The sequence below is a fragment of the Vigna unguiculata genome, chromosome 10, assembly GCF_037176805.1.
Source record: "Vigna unguiculata cultivar grain cowpea cultivar isolate G323 ecotype 2 chromosome 10, ASM3717680v1, whole genome shotgun sequence".
Lineage (NCBI taxonomy): Eukaryota > Viridiplantae > Streptophyta > Magnoliopsida > Fabales > Fabaceae > Vigna > Vigna unguiculata.
In genome coordinates this window covers 51,536,739-51,558,861 of record NC_140801.1, presented here as the reverse complement: position 1 = coordinate 51,558,861, position 22,123 = coordinate 51,536,739, and the positions used below count along the sequence as shown (strand labels likewise).

Genomic DNA, 22,123 nt, shown 5'->3' with positions numbered 1-22,123 from the left:
GAAAACAAAAAAGCTGGTAGGTTGAGGAGGGTAAGTAAGCGTGTGACACACAACCATCATTCTCACTCTCTCCGTCTCCGCTCTCTTTTATCCGTTTCTCTTTCCCGATTTTGCCCTTGTTTTTTCCTCGTTTCCCCATTTTGCCCTCTTCTTCTCCCATGACCTACTTCAACTCGTAGCTAGCTACACTCCGCGTTCGCTTTCCCAATTCCAAATTTCAGTTTCCCAAACCTCTTAGGGTTTCGGCCGAATGGAAACTCGAGTTGGGAACAAGTTCCGTCTCGGTCGGAAAATTGGCAGCGGATCCTTCGGGGAGATCTATCTCGGTGCGCTCTGCTTCCACTTGCTTCTCTTTTTTGCTTATTTACTGCGGATTTTCCTATTTACGTTAATTTGTTTTGCTTATTTTGCTTGTGTTGCCGCAGGAACTAATTTTCAGACGAATGAAGAAGTTGCGATTAAGCTTGTGAGTTTTTGGACTTACGATGTACCCTAATTTGAAGAAAAAAAAAGTTTAACATCTTTGTTTTTTGGTACTCCTGTTTGGTTGCTGAGAAATTTAAGAAGTTGCAGAATTAGGAATTGGAAAATTTCAGTGACGCTGTATTGTAGAGTTGAAATTGGAGCTATAGGATGTCGAATATCTATTCGTTTGTTTTCTATTTCTAACACGGGACTCGTTGGTTAATTTTCACTAATAAGTGCTTGGAAGTTAAGGTTTTTTGTTTCTTTCTGCTGCAAGATTGAAATTATTGGGTGAGGGGTCGGATGTGTTTAACTGAATGTTTTGCTGTTTTACTTTGGCTTTTTATTCAGGAAAGTGTGAAAACCAAGCACCCTCAACTGTTGTATGAATCGAAGCTGTATAAAATTCTGCAAGGAGGAAGTAGGCTCTCTTCTTGGTGAATTTGTCTTTGTGAAATTTTTATTTGTTGTTGGTTTGTGATGCTCACTCAGCTTAAATGTTTTTGGTTGGCCATTTTTATTTGGCAGATGGGATTCCAAATGTGAAATGGTACGGTGTTGAAGGAGAGTACAATGTGCTCGTGATGGATTTACTTGGCCCGAGTCTTGAGGATTTGTTCAACTTCTGTAGTCGGAAATTGTCTCTCAAAACTGTTCTTATGCTTGCTGATCAGATGGTAGGTTTTCCCCTACTGCGGAGACATCTTTCTTAATTCTGACCCACTTTAATTGATGTTGTTTATACATCTTAAACTGCTTACAGATAAATCGAGTTGAATTTGTTCATTCCAAATCATTTTTACATCGTGACATCAAGCCAGACAACTTCCTTATGGGTTTAGGGAGGCGTGCAAATCAAGTATGTGGTTAATTGTTGCTTTTTAAATTTTTGTCATGTTGTATATTTGATGTATCATCTTCGCATCTGCCTCATTTTAGGTGTATATCATTGACTTTGGCCTTGCTAAGAAATATAGAGACACCTCTACACATCAGCATATCCCATACAGGTACTTTACATTTATCTGACTTCATTCACCGTGGCTGCACAGTTCAACTTCAAACAGGTTCCAACTTTTAGGAATAGGGGAATGCACATCTGCTGTTATGGCAAAATCCTTTATCGGGATATTATAAAATTTGTAACTGTTTATGTGAGATTTCTTGTTAAAGAATAGAAGCTTTGAATTGATGTCAATTGAAGTTGTGAAGCTAATTCAGCTTGCACTGGAACCTTCTATGCTTGTGTTCCAACTATCAATAGCAATGTGTGTCCTTGCAATTTGTGAATGTGTTTCTTTAATCAATCATGACTTGTTTCTGTTACTTACACGAGTTGTATGAGTATTTCTTCTCTTCAATGATTTGTTATTAGTCTTTGTTTTTTATTTCTATATTATCAATTTACATAGTCTCTAAATTTTTTAAATTAATATCTAGATAGAACTTGATTTTTGTGTCTCTCACTCTGTTGCATTCTGTACTTTCATGATTTTCTGATAGTTTGACTTCCTTCTAATTGTTTGCAGAGAGAACAAAAATTTGACAGGAACTGCTAGGTATGCTAGTATGAATACTCATCTGGGAATTGGTATGCTCTTATGTCTTTCTTGATCAGTAACCTATCTTATTTCTTTGTGGAAGACAATTTATTTGGACCTGAAAATGTCATTTTCATGTTTTTTAGAGCAAAGCCGCAGGGATGATTTAGAGTCACTTGGATATGTTCTTATGTACTTTTTAAGAGGAAGGTCATTAGCCTCTCTCCTTTGTTATTTAATTTTTTATATTTTTATCACGTACTGTTTTTTCATTTGGATGTTCTGCAGTCTGCCTTGGCAGGGATTGAAAGCTGGTACTAAGAAGCAGAAGTACGAGAAGATTAGTGAGAAGAAAGTTTCTACTTCTATTGAGGTTTGATTGTGTAGTTAAGAAGGTTTTTTGGTTAATATCACATGTTCATATTTTGGTTCCAAATCATATCTGATTGTCTATTGGTTTTTTTGTTAGTCTCTCTGTCGTGGCTATCCCTCAGAATTTGCTTCATACTTCCATTACTGCCGGTCACTGAGGTTTGATGACAAACCAGACTATGCTTATTTGAAAAGACTTCTGCGTGACCTTTTCATTCGTGAAGGTTTGAGCCTCGTTCTTCTATATATGTTTTATTTTGGGATGTACCATGTTCTGTGCTCCTTGATAAAAATATTATAGGGACCAAATGAATTTTTATATGCCTTTCTTTGGGCTGTTGTTTACATCTTACACCAGGTTTCCAGTTTGATTATGTCTTTGATTGGACCATTTTGAAATATCAGCAATCTCAAAGTGCCACTGCCCCTGCCCGTGCCATTGTAAGCGCGATAACATGCTATCTCACTGTATTAGCTGATTGATTTTTGAGATTAGGTTAATTTAGTGGAAGTGACCCTTGCAGGGTCCTGCTGCTGGACCAAGTTCAGGCGTGCCACCACTAGCTGCAAATACTGATGGACAGGGTATTATTTTTCTTTTGGCTCCATCTTTCTGATCTATCGATTATTTACCTTGATTGAGATGTTTACAGACAGACTGTTACAGTGTGGTAACCATTCAATAATCTGTCAGTTATAATGTGATGTTTTTTGTCCCTTTTACTTTGTCATTTGACTCATCCTTGTTTTTCTTTTTTGATATGCAACTCTAGCTTATTTTTATGGGCGTCTTCTTTGTAGGTGGAGAGGATGGTAGGCACAATAATTGGTCTTCATCAGATCCTACTCGTAGGAGAAACCCTGTACCTTTTGCTAATGATGGCGTGTTATCGAGACAAAAGGGTCCAGCTATATATGACTCAACTCAACCTAAAGATGTTATGGTGCGTGTATTTATTTGTGACATTGTTGTTACTTGTGCTGTGATGTCATGATATTTCTTGCAGAAAGTTTAAAGATGATGGTTTCTTTATGCATTAATTTTCCGAATTCTTAAATACCTTATTTTCTTGTCTGTATTGCGTTTATTTACAGATGAAGCACTAAATAAATACGTAATATAATATTCAAAACTTAGCTTTATGTTAGACATTTTATATATCATTCCCTGGACTTGTAAATTCTTCAGACTTGTGATTGCCTTGTCATTTCAAAGTTCTAATCATATGTGATCTATCTTACAGGTTGAGGTTATACTTGTTTATCTGTTTATATGGCAATTAGTTTTCGTGTTACTCACGAATATCTGTGCATGGTTTATCAGTTGTCAAGCTCTAATTTTTTCCGGCCAAGTGGATCAGCAAGGCGAGGTGCTGTCTCAGGCAGCCGAGAATCCCGTGATGTAGTTGTTGGCAGTGAGACTGAGGCTTCTCGTCCTCTGCCTCTGGATTCAAGTCAGGGAGTACTTCGTAAAATGTCTGTTCCTGGTGCTCAGAGAAGTTCAGCAATCACGTCTTCTGAGCACAACCGTACATCCTCTGGCAGAAACACATCGAATATAAAGAATTTGGAGACAACTCTTAGGGGTATTGAGAGCCTACATTTCAATGAAGAGAGGGTACATTATTAGTAGCTACCACTCTCCATGATCACCTTTCTTCTTTGTAAATTCTAAAAGGCTTATACTCTTTTTGACGAACTAAGGAGTGAAATGTTGTCTATGCATGTGTTGAAGAAAAGCTGCGAACAAGTAAGGAAGAATTATGAATTATCCCCCTTAAGTATACAATAATAAGATATGCGTAGGCAGCTTCCTAACTAAACTGACCTTGTAAAAGGCTTCGTCTGTGCATACGCTGTCATACTGACAAATGTTTTGTTTCACCTTTTCATCGTTTTCCATGATTGGTTTGATATTTGTTCATGTCTGGTTCTCTTTCATTGATAAACTATTAGTTGGGAAATTATAAGATTTCTTGAACAAGAGAGTTGTCTCTTTTTAATGTTTCTCTGCCACAACTACTGAATCCTCGGCCTCAGTTGTTCAGTTCTGATTACATGTTACAGAAACATCCTCAAATATAAGCTATTTATGTAGTTACAATGTATTTAAAGTGCAACCTTTTCATATTGTTATTTGATTTTGAACTCCAATTTATGATAAAATTATTAAGTTCGGTGATAATTTATATAATAAATTTGAATATATAATTTGATGAGTCTTGACTCTTTCAAACTCTATTAAATATTCTCTTTTTAACGTCAATTTCACGTACCAGTCGAAATTTGTGTTGACTATGTCAAATTACAGCTTGTATTTTAATATTTTGTAAATAGAAAATATAATTGACACATGGATATTTATTTATTTATTTACTATGAATTTTAATTATATAAAAGTTAATATTGATCTTGCATGCTAATGAAGTAGATATTTTTCTTCTGACATGACATCGCCAAGGTTCAAATCCTGATGTGTTGGTTAAGAGATACAAGTCTTCATAATTTATGTCAACGAATGTAGATAAACTAAACAGTAGTAGCAAATAACACTTTTCATTATTTTCTACGCAAAAATATTTTCTTGAATGCCGTTTCATAACAACTTTGAAATCAAAGCTTGAATGCCGTCCAATTATAATTGTTAAATATTTGAAAGTCATAAGCAATTAAGATTGAATTGCAACACAAGTCCTTTGTTTTCCAATTCAAATAAAATAAACAATATATCAGTGACTTGAACTTTGCGCGTTTCATTTTGATACCCCAGTGTAAGTATTGTACATAATCAACTAATTGTATAATGCTTTAAATACGTTCTGTGAAGTAATTATCATAAAAATTGACGATTTTTAATGATACATTTTTATTGCATAAGAATTATTCAAACTGTATATATTTTAGTCAAATTCTCTTTTTCAATATTATGTATCCAATTAATGATAGAGAGAGGCATTAGCATGTGTTTAGGCTTATAGATCATTCATTATTCCTTAGGCTTGTCACCATCCAAGAAGCGCTTTCCATGGACTCCCACTTGTGGGGCTGTTAGGATCATATAGTTTGAACTAATTAATCAATGGGTAATCGTATTTTGCCACCCAAAATTCTTTTATACTCATTAACACTATTTTTTACTACCCTTCGTTATTTTTTTTTTCTTTAAAAATACAAAAGTTCACTTTTGTTATCATTAGTGTAAAATAACATTTTTCCTTAATCAAGTTAAGATATATTGTAATAGTGAACGCACCTATTATATTATGTTGTACACTTCAATGAAAATTCCATTTTCATTCTCTCATCAAAACTGTGTAAACTTTAGCACACTTCTTCACTATAGATGCGTAAGTCTTGTCCTAATTCTTCTTGAGTGTTGATATCACATGCAAGAGTGAAACAGAGTGAATAACACAACCAATTCTTTCTTCAACTAATTGGCTTTATTGATCTCTCTGCATTTTTTTCTCTGCCTTTCATTTGATACTCCTTTCTTAGTTGAAATTGTATAGTCCCCTGTACCATAATACAAAAAAAGCATTGAAATATGACTGGAGAAAATCATGGAATATCTAATAATAGCCGCTAGGACATAGCTTGGCACCCCATATAAAAGTTTCAAAACTTAAACTAATAGTTGCACCCTTTTTTTCATCTGGCAATTTGCTAATGGGAATGGACAAGGAATAGTGTTGCTGAAATTCAAGTTAGAGTCTAAGTTTCATGTGGATAAAAATCAAAAGCTTGAACACCTATAAAAATGTTGTCTTAAAATTTTGGATTGAAAGTGGTGTCAATCTCTTATACATCACCTTTATGTAATCTCTCTCTATTGAATCCTTTCACCACAACAACACATACAAAAAAGAAACACAAACACTTTATCTTAATGTTTTAAATTGAAAGTGATCTTAATCCCTTATCTGGCTTGGGGTAATATCTCCCTAATGAAGTCTTCCTAGAAAAGAAAAACTTCAAGTCTGAAGTTATCATAAATCCTGATTAATCTATGCAGCCAGGATTTATTAATTTTTCTTATAAATAAAAAGTTAAACTGTGTCCCATACTTTCACTCACAAGAAGGCCATTTAGTATTGTTCTTTTTTTTCTCTTTATGACTATCAAAATAAAATTGTACAGCGATCGGCCAAACTCTAGTTAGAAACCATGAGCATGCATTACTATTTGGAAATTCAGCATCAATCTGCTAAACCAGATCAGGCCTCCCTTAAAGCTTAGAGGAACTTCATGGAGTTCAATACATTAGAGATGTTTTAGCCTTTATAAGGAAGAAAATTTGGTTTAAACAGATTCAGAATCCACCTTAAAACAAGTAAATCACAACAAGGGAATACAAAACACAAAAAAGTAGTATGTTACTATATATTCTGCATAACTATATACCGATTGATCACCACCATCCATGAACAGCTTGTGTATATGTGTTCTTGATCCACCTTAGACTCTTCCTCAGTGAGCCTTTCATTTTTCCTTCCACAGAATATATTTTATAGCCAGCCACTCTCTTCTTCCTCTGCAACTCAGGGTCATTGAAGCTCCAACTTTTTGATACTTTGTTAGCTGTGTTTTTCCCTTTATCCACCTTCACTTCCTTCTCCTTACCTATCTTGCATGGATATGCAGAACCCCCATAACTTGCACTGTAACTGTAAGACCTCAGATCCTGCATACCTGTTGGAGCCACCCTTCCTCCATTGTAGTTTTCAATCTGCAGACTCTCACTTCTGCATGATTTGGATCTGAATTCCATGGTGAAAACCACACTGCACAAACACAAGAGTGAAGAACTAAGGATGTGTAGCTTTAAGGAGAGAAAGAATGAAGCTAAAAGAGATGGTAGGTTGGTCGGTTGGTTGGTTTTGCTTTTTTCTTGTTGTATTATATTAGTATTGTTCATTGCTTCTCTTTCATAACTTCATATAATCAAATCTTTGAATAGGAGACAGATGAAAAAGATAATGTTATTCTTTGTTTTGTCGTTTTTATTAATGGAGTCTGTGGGGGCATTCAACATGGTATAACTGTTTAAGGTATTCTGGTTTGACCAACTCTTACACGTGTAAGTGATAAAACTGGTTATGCCCTTTTCCCAAAATACAAGTTAATGCACCGCCCTCTTAGCTAAAGTTCTGAACTTGCAAAAGCACATTAACTTCGTATAGTTCTTGAGGTTACTATTGATTTCTTCAGAAGTATTAATTGAGAAGTTAGATGAAGAGCTGAACTTTACTAGTTCAACCTTCTTCCTCCACTTTTAAGTTTCTTTCACTGATTATGTTCCTTGAGATCAAGATTCTACATTTACATTAATGGCTTTTGAATCTGGTGTTATGCACATAAGTGGATAAAAAACATAAGTAATAAAGAGATAAGACATTCATGTGTATATAAAGTGAAGGTGTGACAGAGGAGGCTCCCCCATTCCTGTTATATATTTTTACAAAATCTCTGTTCATGAAAAAGCAAAACACTCTGATTTTTTTAGTCAATTGTGGTCCACACTCCACATCTGAAATAGTATCTTAAAATCTAATGAATCATCCCACATGTTTGTGTCTTTGGCATCACCAATCTAGGTGAAAATTTCAAGTACTTGTATATATATACGAAAACAGAGCTTGAAATTATTGACAAAAGAGGCAAAAGGCATGCAAAATGTTTTCAAGGGTAATTATTTACATCTAATAAGAAAAATGACTTTAATATGGTTCATCAATGTAGCTACCTGCCAAAATGAAATTATTGTATCAACCAAAGGAAATTCGTAGAAGAAACTAACAGGTTTCATAGACTTCTGTTATTTTCGTAGCACCAAGTGACTAATTTCAATACCAGAAGTTTCTTCTTTTTCTTGAGTTGATTTTAGAGTTCTGTACCAAACTTTATCTCAAAGTTTTGGTTGAAAGTGCATAGTAATATTCGTTATTAGTATTATCAGTGTCAGTACCTACAATTGAAGCAATCCTCTTCATACTAACTGAACGATATTATTCGCATGCTGTCATATTCTTAACCTTACTTCAATAATTCAGCACTGAAAGTAATGTTTGCATTGTATAGATTCTGAGTAAATATATCTTTTTATCATTAGTCTGAAATACTGAGTGTAAAATAATAAAAAAGGAAAAACCAACTCTTTAAGAAAAATAAATTCACAATACATTTCTTTATTTTACGATTTTTCCCTATAAAGTATTTTAACTATTTATAGAAGTTGATTTACAAATCTATTTATGATAAAAACTTTCAACTATCGATTTGATGTAATTCAAATTTTATATTGAATTAAGACTAAATTAAACTGATATGGTTAGCCACTAAAGTTGTAAAGCACTTGTAGCAAATAAATCTGTGATTAAACTTTCCAATCAGATTATATGGTTCACAGAAATCTAAAAGATTTTATGCATCCCTTTCAAATTTGACTCTTATCTGAGTCAAGAACATCTGAAATCGTTTTTCCCATGGATCAAATTAATATTAATACGTTGCACATCAATAGATTTAAAAGCCAGCAAATCGAACTCTGCCATACTATTAGAAATTTGTTTAATTTTCAAGACGGTTCTATTAAAAATAGTTAACTGAAATCTGGTTTAAAACTAGCATGCTCAAAAGATTCGCAACTGCAGCCTGTGGGGTGTGTTCATATCATTGTAAATTGCAATGGAAACAGACTGTGCTGCAAAAAAAGAAATACAGATAAGACAATAAAGTAAATGCAGGCTTCAAACAACAACCTGCTAATTAATTGATTGATTAAACAAAATTTATAGAATCCAATACAAATAGCATCAGATCATATGTCTTTGATCTCTAATGTGGATAAAATATATAAAGAGAGAGAGAATGAGCACAAGATAACAATAGAAAAGGGCCTGATGACTTAACAGAGAACAAAAATTAACTCATCAGAGCAAATCAGCAACATTTGATGGCAGCTCCTCTACAGTCACATTGTAGAACTTCTGAATATCAGACAGCATTCTGGAATCATCAGCTGTGACAAAGTTTATAGCAACTCCTTTTCTTCCAAACCGGCCACTACGGCCTATGCGGTGGAGATAGTTTTCAGGCTGGGTTGGCAGATCATAGTTTATGACCAGGGACACTTGTTGCACATCAATGCCACGGGCCAGAAGGTCGGTGGTAATGAGAACTCGAGACGAGCCGGACCGGAATTCACGCATGATGATGTCACGTGTGTTTTGGTCCATGTCACCATGGGTGGCAGAGACTGTGTGGTCATTGCTTCGCATCTTATCAGTGAGCCAGTCGACCTTGCGCCTGGTATTCACAAAAATGACACTCTGGGTGATAGCCAGAGTCTCATAAAGGTCGCATAGTGTCTCTAGCTTCCACTCTTCCTTGTCAACATTGACATAAAACTGTTTGATACCCTCCAGGGTCAGTTCATCGCGCTTTACCAAGATTCTCACTGGCTTATTCATGAACTTCCTTGTAATCTCAAGGGCTTCTGGTGGCATTGTAGCAGAGAAAACCCCAACCTGAATTTTGGATGGCAGCAGCTGGAAGATGTCATAGATCTGCAACACCAACCAACATATTCTCAATGTCATGAATGAAAATACAAAACTTTTACCTTTCTCACGGATAAGCATATTGATTGAAGAACAGAAAATTCCTGTATCCAGTCCAGATGAACAAATATTGTATTTTGTCTCATAACCCTCCCCATCTATGTCATGCATTCAAATTAAGCTAGATTGGAGGTAATAAGTGCAATATACCATATTATAGACTCCTATAGAAGATAATGAGCATAGGCCTTCACTGCATAAAGGTTTTGGACAGTAATTAATCTATTTGTGCTTTATAAACATAAGGGAATTCACACCTCAAACTTCCAGGATATTTACCAACAAAAGAAATAAGATAATCAACAAGTACATGAGAATCAAGATTGGTGCACTAATTAAATTGTGGAAAGGGGAAACTAATCAGAACAAAAACCTGATCCTTGAAACCTCGTGAAAGCATTTCATCAGCCTCATCCAAAACAAACATCTTTATGTAATCTGGGCGGAGAGACTGCCTCCGCAGCATGTCAAACACACGGCCAGGAGTGCCAACAACAGTGTGGACACCAGCTTGGAGAATGCGCTGATCCTCACGGACACTAGTTCCACCAACACATGCATGAACCTTAACACCAAGGTAATCACCAAGAGCTCGCATAACTTTCTCAATCTGCTGTGCTAGCTCCCTTGTTGGTGCCAAAACCAAAGCCTGGCACTGAACCAATCCATAATCAAGCTGCTGCAAAATTCCAGAACAGAATGTTGCTGTCTTTCCTGTTCCAGATTGAGCCTGTTGAATCACATCCAGACCCTTGCAGAAAGGAACAATTCCTCTTTGCTGGATTGCAGAAGGCCTCTCAAAACCTTAAGAACAGCAATAAAACACCATAAACACAACAATAAACTTAAAAGAATTTTAACGAAACTGCATATAACTTCAATCAATCTGCCACAAATTAATTTATTTATGCATTTAATTGAATGCTAAAGATTCTCAAAGAGCAATTGGCAAAATAACAAATATGAATAAGCACTTAAACTAAGAGGGTCAGTCTGCCAGTAGGTACCATAAGCATATATGCCTCGCAGAAGATTTTCTTGTAATCCCATTGCATCAAAGCTGTCGTAGACTTCATCATAAGAGGTAAAGAATTCTTGCCCATCAGTGGACAGCCTGTGTATTTAATTTGCAAGACAATAACAGAAATAGTACATTAATAATTAATTAATAAATAACAAAAATATTACAATACTACATGTGAAGAGTACAGTAAAGGAACTTACAATTCAGTCATCTTAGCATCATATTGGCGACCATCAAATTGTGTTCCTTCTGGAGCCAAACCTGCCATAACTGGAAAAAGCGAAACCTCTGTCAAAAAGGAAGACCATACACTCAAATAATAAGGCGAAACTGAAACAGATAACAAAGGAATAGTTGCAAAACAACACAAGAACCAGATATCATACAAATAACTAAACCACCAATACCTCCACTAGGAGTTTCTACTGGATATGTATAAAAAAAAAAAAAAAGACATCCTCCACTGGGCATATTTAACAGAAGAAACAAACTTGAAATACATACAGGAAGAACTGCAAGCATTAAACTTCTGTTTGTCTCTGATCTCACGAGATTCACAGGGCAAAAAGGATACATATCATACCCAAAAACAGATCTTTCAGTGTCGAATACCCACTTTGCTCACTCCTCCATGATTCAGTTTAACAGTGCCAAAATCAAACTTAAACTAAACAACAAAAACGAAGTGATCATTGGAAACTTAAGCTCGCTTAGAGTATAACATTTCATAGCATCAGAAAACGAATCAACATTTAATTCTGCTGATAAAAAGAAAAACCTATCAGACATGCACTACCCCCGCAATCCCTTAAATCTAAAAACACGATCTTTTTGTCCAGGAGCTTAACGCACAAATAGATAACGAATCTCAAACTTCTGGGTAGAATTAAAATGAGAAAAAACACATAGATCACGCCCAGATTCATAGCAGAGAAATAGAATGAACAATGAATAATTAATCAAATAGAAAAGAAAAAAAGAAAAGAAAAATAGATACCTGGTGGAAGCTTGAAGGGTTGATATTGGAATAAGGAAAGAGAAAAAAGAGCAAAGGGGTAACTCCTCGGATCTGCACCGTGGAGTTAAAGGGAGGCGAAGGAGAGGGAGAAGGGAGTGTTATAGGAACGAGGAAAGAAGGGGCAAAACAGTAAATATAGCTTTCCACGTTTACCCTTTCAGATGCCTTCTGGGATCAATCAATAATCATATATAACATCCTTTCTTATTCTTATTTTCTTCTTTTATTTTGATTTTTCATTTGATATTGATATAGATATAGATAATGAAATAATAACATGATGTGATAAGATATTATAAGGAAGATTTTATTTATTTATTCTAAAAACGACCAATAAAAATACTTCAAAAACATATTTTAATTTCTATGAAAATAAACAATGTCACTTATAATACAACATTAAAAATAAACAAAATATTGTAATATCTCTAAAATAAATTGTACAAGATTCATATATATATATATATATATATAATTTTATTCGTTTAGATTGTAGTAACTTTTAATATTCGGTTAAATATGTTTTATACTTTCAAATTATTATCAAAAAATTGTGTTTAATTGTTAAACCAAATTCTGTATTTATAAAATTCAATGTAAAACATTTTTTTCCGCAAATAATACGTAGAGATTATATTTAATTTATTATAGAATTTATTTGTCATATAAAAACCACTTTATATATCACTAATATAAATACAGTGACTATCGCATTTGTTTGTAAAATTATTTACATGATATTATATTAATAGATTATAATATTATAATGTTATTAAATTAATATATAAAATAAAATTATATTTATTAAAAATAAAATGAAACATATCAGAAAAGATTAGAGAATAATGGTTGATAAATAAGAAAAATAAGAAAAGAAACAAAGATAGGCAATTCTATAAAAAACTTGTAAAAATAACAATCAATTTTCAAAATTTAATTTAAAGGATAAATTTGATATTTTAAAATGTAGACACAAAAGAGAAAATTCTCTTTATATATTGTTATAGATTTATCAAAAAAATATTTTATTAGATACTTTATAATTTAATTTAGGAATGAAACAATTTTTTATAATAGTTTAAAGATAAAAAATATATTTGAATCAGATTTTTTTATATATTCTAGGTGCAAGAAGCAGGTATGGAGGTGAAGGAAGTAATTTTTCACGAAGAAGAGGCACGTTCGGGAAAACTGTTTTGGGCCTGGCCCATTGGATAGTTTTAACAAAGGCCTGAAGTAAGGAACCCAACCCCTTTGTCTATGTGAGCATCGGATCTCAAGAAATCGCCCACAGTTTTGGTTGATTCCATTCTTCTGTTCTTCTTCATCTTCATTCATTCACACTCTCAGGTAAATTCACTCATTACTAATTACTTTACTCAAAACCCTGATGAAGCTCATCTGAACTTGCTACCATTCAGATGCTCTGAGCCTTCTTCGTTTTCACTTCATTTTCCTTTCTCAAAATTGCTTTAGATATAATCAGATGAACATATATGTATATTCAAGCTTTGCTGTTTGGTCATGTGTTCTGAACATGCTTTCTTGTTTTTGTGCCAAAGAAGTGAAAATAGATTGTTGGGTTATTGAACTGTTGTGTGTTGGAGACTCATATTGACTAATGTTGTTATTGTATGACTAAAATAGTGAATATAGGAAGGGGATAACCCTTGTCGTATAAACTAGTTTTTGGAGTTGAATTAAGCCCAAATTCAAATTCTAAGAAATAAAAATATAAAATTGTTTGTTAAAATTGGACTGAACTTGTTTGGAACGATTAAATTAGTTGAGTCAGGTAAAGTTTCGGTCAGGTGTTCTGCCTACCGATGAAATATTGAGGGATATCTCTTCTTGAACTTTTGCAGCCAATCAGTGCTATGGAAAAAAATTTCTTCTTTTATCAAGTTGTTTGAAACATAGTCATTTGTCATTCAGATTGTTGTTCTAAGAAAATTTCAGACGGTTGTCTCTGGATCAACTGAAGAAACCGAGATGGGAATGCATCTTCTGGTATATGTTTCCTATAGTAATGGGTTTAGTGTTAAGTTTGCCTTGGACTATAATGGATCTCCGACTATTGGTTGGGGGGATATTCTTGGTGCAAACCAAAAATAAAACAATGGATCTTGTTGTTTGGTGTTGAATGTTGCAAAGCAATCCTTTTTTGAAGATGAATGTTGGAAATATAATTGTATTGAATGTTGATTATTGGAAATTTTCCTTTTTACTATTCTGTTATCATACATAATTCTATTTGTGAAGTGTAGTGAATTTCAATTTGGCTATTTTATCCTCTGCATACCAAAGCCAAAGCTAAGTTTACTTGTTTCACTGAAGTAGCAGTTTCCAACTGGAACAAGTCACTTTTTAAACTTTCAAGCATTGCTTCTAGGATCTTATATAGTGGCTATGCAAAGTAAACTCATAATGGCCAATGCTGATTAACTTGTGCAGAAGTTGTTAACTTGTAATGTTAAAATAAATACCTATCATTATCTATTAGTGCAACTCTGATCCCATCAAATATGCATTTCATAGTATGACGACTTGTTACACTTAAACATGGTATCTTGCATTTCAAAGAATACTTTCAGCAATAACTAGAGTTTCTTTAAGAGTTAAGTTGTATGTTTTGTCCCTTTGAAATGAGAATGGGAGATAGCCTGTAGACATTTGTATTTCTTTTATTTGGCCCACACTGGATCTTGGCTTGTAATTGTATCATAAAGATCAAGTGGCCAGTATTTAAATCTAAATATTAGTTTGGATTTTTTACATGATATATATAATATTGGTGTCTGCTCACTGATTGGAATATAAGTAGAAAATAGCTGGCACAAGGCATTGATCAAGGAATACTGAAGTTGCGGGAATTAAGAGAAATTAGGCTTTGTTCTACTAAATTTGTTTACTGAAAAATCTTTATTTTGTCTTTCAGACTGCATTTTTTGAAGCATTTTAAATGGTTGACAGCAATCCTTCCTCTGGGTCACCAGAAGAAACACAAAATCCAAACCCGGATGGGAATGCACCTGCTGAAAGTGATCTTGCATTGGATAATTTAGTACAAAAGGTTCAAGAATCTCTCTCCCTGGAAAAAAAACATAAATTTTGGGAAACCCAACCCGTTGGGCAGTTCAAGGATATAGGAGACTCCAGTTTGCCAGAAGGCCCTATTGAACTTCCGACCCCTTTATCTGAGGTCAAACAAGAACCTTACAACCTTCCTGACCAATATGAATGGATTACTTGTGACATCAACTCCGAGGACGTGTGTGAGGAAGTATACAACCTTCTTGCTCATAATTATGTTGAGGATGATGAGAACATGTTTCGATTTAAGTACTCAAAGGAATTTCTGCGCTGGGCTCTGCAACCTCCTGGATATTTTAGGAGTTGGCATATTGGTGTTCGAGTTAAAAGTACCAAGAAGATGGTTGCTTTCATAACAGGTGTTCCTGCTAGAATCCGAGTTCGTGATGAGGTTGTTCATATGGCAGAGATCAATTTCCTGTGTGTCCATAAGAAACTTAGAACAAAGAGGCTTGCTCCTGTCATGATCAAAGAGGTGACTAGGAGGGTGCACCTGGAAAATATGTGGCAGGCAGCTTACACTGCTGGAGTGATTCTTCCTACACCAATAGCAACTTGTCAATACTGGCACAGATCTTTGAATCCCAAGAAGCTAATTGATGTTGGTTTCTCTCGGCTTGGTGCACGAATGACAATGAGTCGAACCATCAAGCTTTACAAGCTGCCAGAATCAACAGTCACCCCAGGGTTTAGAAAAATGGAAATTCATGATGTTCCTGCAGTTACAAGGCTAATTAGGACTTATTTAAGCCGTTTTGTTGTTGCACCCGATTTTGATGAAAATGATGTGGAGCATTGGCTTCTGCCAAAGGACGATGTTATTGATAGTTTTCTGGTTGAAAGTCCTGAAACTCATGAGGTCACTGACTTCTGTAGTTTTTACACACTTCCTTCTACTATCCTTGGCCACCCTAGTTATTCACTTCTGAAAGCAGCCTATTCATTCTATAATATTTCCACTGTCACTCCTTTGCTTCAGCTGATGAATGATGCTCTCATTGTCGCAAAACAGAAGGATTATGATGTTTTCAATGCATTGGATGTCATGCAGAATGAGACCTTCTTGAGGGAACTCAAGTTTGGACCAGGTGATGGAAAACTTCATTATTATCTTTACAACTACCGAATAAGGCATGCATTGAAGCCGTCAGAGCTTGGGCTTGTGCTTCTGTAGTCTAAATTTTTTAAATTTGTCATGTTATGGATGAATTGGGATTCATGATGGTTTTGTTTAGACATTGTATGGTTGCGAATTATGTGATGATCAAGTTAGACCTTAAATTTTGTTTTTACTTTTGAACAAACAAGTTTTACAAATTCCTTGGAGGCAACCCTGTGATGATGCCACAGACTGGTATCTAGTTCCTTTTTTTTTGTCTTTTGTGATGACTTGTATGTTTGTCTTGTAACATTTTTTTTCTGCAGAGCATGGGATTTTTTTCCTGGACTGAAAGCAGAGTAATAGCTTATTCTACTGCATGTTAGCCATCTCAACGTGCATTTGAACAGTGTCAATTTCCTCATATTTGTCAATATCTTGAAATTTTAATGATAGAACACGTCACTTTAATGATATTTCGAAGGACTTCTTAAAGAAGCATCACCATGTAATGTTTAGCACATCAATTATCATTTATAAGATAAAGGCGAATGAAATTATTGCAATTTCATTGAATTGATAAAAGTAATAATCTTTATTAAAAGTTAGCACTGGCAAACTTATTTGATATTCGATTACGAAAACCTTTGCCAAATTTCTAAATTTAAGATAAATAACAAAGATAATTTATAATTATAAATACCTATTGTCACATCCAATTGAAATATTAGTCAATATTAAAAATATTAGCAATTTGATTTTGTTTAATTTTTCATTAAGAAATCACTTCAAACAAACATCAAGTCAGATGCAATTCTGTTGTATTTAATTTTAATATAAAATCTTAATCAAACTAATACTTTATAGGGAGTATAATTCAATTACTTCAATGGTCTAAAATAAACCATAGAAAAATGTTATGATTGAATAATCTTTAGCATCACCCTTAGCTATCTCATGTTTCAATTTCACTTTCAATTAAATAATTACACCACATAGTCAAATTCGGGACAACTAGAGTCAAGACACAAGAATGATTTATATTACAACGCCAAAAGAACATAAATGAGTGTTGTATTGTATACACTTCGGCTTCAAATCCGGGCAGATTTGGTGGACCTATAATACTTCTAGAGAATAGAAAATATGCACGGCCTGCCTATAAATATCACTTTCCATACAAATTTTAAGAATAAAAATTGTTAAATGAATCTGATACAATACACCCAAAAAAATGTTAATATTCTATCTCAGTGAATAAACAAAATTTTACATTTAGAAATCAACATCAAGATGAATCTATTCATAGACCTATTTCGTTTACCATTTTAAGCCAAGAGGATGATTTCACCACGGGAACCTGCAAGAGAAGACCCACAAGATCAATGGTAGCAAAAAACAATCAAAAGGATTAAAAAAATCACAAATTAGTGCATCTATAGTACATTGTTCATATATGTCCTTTGCTAGCTGCAACATTGAATCACTATGTTCAACCAACAATGATATTTTTTCTGCCTCCTTTACGGCTTCCGCAGCCAGATATGATTTACTTTCAGCATCAGCAACTCTGTAGGCTGCAGTATCCGCAGCTTCCTTTATTGTCTCATTAGATGCCGTAATGACAGAAGCTGGGGATTGTCGTTCTGGTTGTGGTTGTAGCTGCAGTGGCCGGACATCCTTTGGTTTCGGTGGAGGTGATTTTGCCCCGGAGGAGACATCCTTTTTTATTTTGTAACAATTTTGTACCTGTAGATGGTAAAGAGTAGATTACTCCTACAAGACTGAAAACAAGCTTCAAGACATAAACTTCAATATGACATTTCTGCATGCGTGAAAGTCCCCGTGGGAATGGGGGGCTATAGCCTATTGGAAGAAGAACAGAAAGATCCCTAAAATGGAAACCAAGATACATAGTACAACACAGGTATGACGATTGTGTAAAAATAAATAAAGGTGCAAAGATTTAGATCACATTACTAATTGCTTTATAATTACATAAATATATCAATAGTCAATATATGATTTATTACATTTTCAAAAGTGTTCACATATGTGTGTGTCCATGAGTGTGTGCAATTTTGGTGCATGAAGAAAAACATAAATACAAAATACTGGTAAATGTGTAAAAAAAAAATTAATGGTTCAACACTGCATATACATATCAAAAGTCCATAAATGATTATCACAATTTATGAAAAAAAAACGTTGTAGTCATAACAGATAAGCAAAATTTCATATTTTTCACCCACCCATATAAGAATGTATTTCTCCTACTACAAACATGTAACAAATCTATAACTTTTCTTTAAGGAACTCTGATTAGATCCTTGAATGTATTAGAAGAACCAATAAAATATATGAAAAAGAAAGTCCAATGTATGAGATTCCCACCTTGTTAGGATTGAGGAGTGGTGAGAATAGATATACATAGTTTTACTCTACCAAGCATAGCGGTTGTTTCCAGAAGTTGAAACAGTAAGAAAAAAGCCCCACCCATTGTACCAAGGCTCACACTCAACTATAATATGCAATACAGTAAAATCACCAATTCACCATATTGAAACTAAATTACCTTTTCAAGTTTCCCTTGACTAACAAGCCTCCTCAACCTTGTACTTAGTGCCCTTCTAAAATTTTGAGGAACCTGATGTTTTTGCTGCAGTATTATGTGTAGTGATTGTTACAACTAAAATTCTCAAATAAAAATGATAATGCTTAAAAATAATATAGGCAATAAAGAAACCATATTAAAGTAATGGTTTAAATACCTTTTTGGTCCTCATTTTCGTAATGTTTGTTGCGGATGGTCCTCATTTTGACAGAATGTTTAAAATGGTCCTCATTTTTTACAGAATGTTTAAAATGGTTCTCATTTTCGCAATTCGTGTTTTATTTGGTCCTTTTCTGTAATGCCGTTTAAATCATTAACGAAACATTGTACCACACCTATACAGTACACGTAACACATCCTAATACAAATCGTGCCACCTGTACAATGCTCTGTTAATGATTTAAACGGCGTTACATAAAAAGACCAAATAAAACACGAATTGCGAAAATGAGGACCATTTTAAACATTCGGTAAAAATGAGGACCATTTTAAACATTCTGTCAAAATGAGGACGATCCGCAACAAACACTACGAAAATGAGGATCAAAAAGGTATTTAAGCCTAAAGTAATTTTCCAATTCCCCTCTCCGCCACAAAAAAGGAGCAGGGCCTAAACATACTACTTCGAAAAGATCATAACAAAACCATTATCAGGGTCTTGGAGTTCAAGAATTGATCTTAAATAGTGAAGATCACAAAAGGATAATTTAAAACAATGCAAACAAGTCGGTTGTTACCACCCAAAATATTTATACTTTGACAGACAAAAAATTGTTGATTACTCTCCCCAATAAGACTGCTCTGGTAAGTCAGAAAACATAGAAAGCAGCTGGAACTAAAATCTCAAGATCTACAAAGCATGATAACGATAACAGAATTGCATATGGAAAGTGACATGCATTGCCATTCTAGGTTTTGAAATGTAAAACCCTTATCATATATAATCTCAAAAACAAGTATTCTTCTGACCACTTTACGAAATATATATAGAGTAATATCATTGACAAATATTATCGAAACATTTGTAACAAAGATCTTCATCTGACCTCGATGAAACTAACAATGGCATTTAGATCAGATCCATTATTATCTTTTAGTGCTGATAGAGCTTCAAAAACCATTGCATTATACCTGATAAAAGAACAAAAGTATGACAGACAGCTCCTCAGATTATGATCTTAATTGGCAGAATAAATAGCCACTCATTTTTCATATTCATAACAAAGAATTCGAATTTGTAATTGGGGGGTCAATGAATGTGAACAACAATGATTGCAAGACTGCTAATACAGCATCAAACATCTGCTAACCGGCGCAAATTAATAAAGAACACAATACATACATAGTGTTACTTTCATACCTCGGGGGGTTTTTGACATCTTGGTCATTCAGAGAAGAATCAAGGGCAGCGACCTCAGCCTGTACGTTTAGAGGAGCAGGAGGGGCGTTTTGAGGAGCGGTGGTGGTGGTGGAGGAGGTGGCAGAAGTAGGAGGTGGAGGAGGAGGAAGAGCCTTGAGCTTGGGAACCCTAGGTTTGTCTTTGGAGCCTTGAGAACCGTTACTGACGCTCAAATTCCGCCATTTGTCCTGAAAGAGGGGGAGTTTTAAGAACCCTAACCCAATTGTAATAGGATTGAAGAAAAGAAAAAAGTGTTGGTTGTTAAAGGATTTACCTTGAGGTCGATGTTGGAACGAGAAGTGAGAAAAGGGGCGAATTGGGGATCTTTGAGAATGTTCTTCCACTTTCCGGGACCGTGCTTTTCAACTCCGGCGATGAGCGCGTCTTCTTCGTCTTGCGTCCACTTCTGCTTCTGATTCCCCATTCACATTCACATTCACAATTCTCTTTCCTTCTTCACTGCTTCAGCTCATCCTCAATTTCATGTTTCACTTCTATTTTTTCTATTCTAAATATAATTTTTTGTAATATTCTTTTAGATATCATAAGTTTGAAATGATTTCAAATTAGCTGATGACAAAAAAATAACATCGAGCTTATGTACTAATATTTACAGTATAAAAATGTGTTTTTTTGAAGTTAAAGAATAGTCAACGACCACCCGATGAATAAATTTATTTCAAAAAATGTTTCTAATAGCAAATAAAAAAGAGTAAAATAAGTTTTTTTTTTATTTTCAAACTTTATTTTAGTAAAAGAAAATAATAATGAAAAATAAAAGAGGTTTTGACATTGTATGGTTCCGAACTTATTTTTTATATGATGGTAAATAATTTCATTTTCTTCTTTACAAACAAAAAATTTCTTTTTTGTTTTCTGTCAAAAAAGAAACTAAAATAAAATATAAAGATAGAAGGGTGTCTATATTTTTATAAAAAATTAAAAAGAAGGAGCAAAGGTAGGTTGTGACATAAATACAATCTCAAAGATTTACCTTTTATAAACTAACGAAACTCTTATAAATACACTTGTATAATATTGTTGGAAATTCAAAACACAGATATTAAAATTAGTTTTTATATTATTTTTTTAATAATATTTTGTTTTGCTTTAATATTTTTTTAACAGGAAAAGTAATAATGTAATATTCACATAAAAATATCAAATCATTAATGGAATTTTGGAAAAAAAGATTATTGCTAATTTTAATTGGTAGTTATTTGGATGGTGGAATGCGGCACAGAAAATATGTGTAAGGTTAATTTTTGAGGGACAGATTCATGATTTTTTTTCTTTAGAAAAGTTACGTAAATTTAATTTAGTTTTAGATGTTGAATGACTAATTTCTATTTTCTAAAAAGAATATAAAAAACAATTAAAAATTAAGCAAAATGAACTAAAATGACGTAATTTTTTCGGGAAAAAGTCATCGAATTAGTTTCCCAATTTTTGATAAGAGTTATTAGAAATAGCAATAGAAAGATTCTACCTTTTTTTTACCTTTCGTCTCCAATAGGGTTTTCTCATTCCATGTAGCTATTTTCATTCTTTAAAACAAAAAGTCAATTTCAAAGTTGAATTTATTAGTTACATGTGCTGAATACATTTACGAATCACTTAATTATTTTACTATAATAAGATAACGTGTGGGATTAAATATTTATATATTTAGTAAGGTAATTTAATAATTCAGCGTGACCAATCCGTCACGCATCCACGCCCCAATCCCCTATTGGTATTAAGAAAATAATATTTTACATCTTTTGTTATTCATTAACAAACTCTTTCCACATGGGTTTGAAGGTAGTTTTTTCATTACAATGATATTTTAACTGTGATATTTGATAATTTTCTCTTACAACAATATAAGGTGTAA

The 22,123-nt window shown here is 33.8% G+C and overlaps 4 protein-coding genes and 1 pseudogene across 6 annotated transcripts; 2 read left to right on the top strand and 3 right to left on the bottom strand.

Annotated features, from left to right (window-relative positions):
* Positions 1-5: 5 nt before the first annotated feature.
* Positions 6-4,381, top strand: LOC114166900 (casein kinase 1-like protein 2). 2 transcript variants are annotated; one of them, XM_028051776.2, is made up of 14 exons: positions 11-326; positions 426-466; positions 817-886; positions 994-1,142; positions 1,229-1,324; positions 1,405-1,475; positions 1,995-2,056; positions 2,153-2,216; positions 2,295-2,379; positions 2,476-2,602; positions 2,737-2,819; positions 2,903-2,963; positions 3,180-3,322; positions 3,703-4,381. In XM_028051776.2, the coding sequence occupies exons 1-14, from the start codon at positions 251-253 to the stop codon at positions 4,006-4,008; spliced, it is 1,434 nt and encodes a 477-aa protein (XP_027907577.1). In that variant the 5' UTR covers positions 11-250; the 3' UTR covers positions 4,009-4,381. The 2 variants fall into 2 exon arrangements, with proteins under 2 accessions (XP_085524033.1, XP_027907577.1); XM_085667907.1 differs by having other exon boundaries at positions 6-326; positions 2,153-2,379.
* A 1,227-nt stretch (positions 4,382-5,608) lies between these two features.
* On the bottom strand, positions 5,609-7,311 carry LOC114166902 (uncharacterized). Its single transcript, XM_028051778.2, has 2 exons — positions 6,783-7,311; positions 5,609-5,894 (listed from the first exon to the last, which is right to left on the bottom strand). The coding sequence occupies exon 1, from the start codon at positions 7,294-7,296 to the stop codon at positions 6,790-6,792; it is 507 nt and encodes a 168-aa protein (XP_027907579.2). The 5' UTR covers positions 7,297-7,311; the 3' UTR covers positions 5,609-5,894; positions 6,783-6,789.
* A 1,804-nt stretch (positions 7,312-9,115) lies between these two features.
* On the bottom strand, positions 9,116-12,251 carry LOC114166901 (eukaryotic initiation factor 4A-10). The gene is made up of 5 exons (XM_028051777.2): positions 12,022-12,251; positions 11,225-11,294; positions 11,008-11,114; positions 10,374-10,804; positions 9,116-9,946 (listed from the first exon to the last, which is right to left on the bottom strand). Exons 2-5 carry the CDS (start codon positions 11,290-11,292, stop codon positions 9,311-9,313), a joined length of 1,242 nt encoding a protein of 413 aa, XP_027907578.1. The 5' UTR covers positions 11,293-11,294; positions 12,022-12,251; the 3' UTR covers positions 9,116-9,310.
* Positions 12,252-13,279: 1,028 nt separating this feature from the next.
* Positions 13,280-16,513, top strand: LOC114167140 (glycylpeptide N-tetradecanoyltransferase 1 pseudogene; annotated as a pseudogene). Its single transcript, XR_014985466.1, has 2 exons — positions 13,280-13,392; positions 14,981-16,513. The product of XR_014985466.1 is annotated as a glycylpeptide N-tetradecanoyltransferase 1 pseudogene (transcript).
* A 741-nt stretch (positions 16,514-17,254) lies between these two features.
* LOC114165909 (telomere repeat-binding factor 4-like) lies at positions 17,255-20,763 on the bottom strand. Its single transcript, XM_028050536.2, has 6 exons — positions 20,522-20,763; positions 20,209-20,435; positions 19,895-19,979; positions 18,810-18,893; positions 17,680-17,983; positions 17,255-17,594 (listed from the first exon to the last, which is right to left on the bottom strand). Exons 1-6 carry the CDS (start codon positions 20,669-20,671, stop codon positions 17,563-17,565), a joined length of 882 nt encoding a protein of 293 aa, XP_027906337.2. The 5' UTR covers positions 20,672-20,763; the 3' UTR covers positions 17,255-17,562.
* Between the last annotated feature and the right edge of the window lie 1,360 nt (positions 20,764-22,123).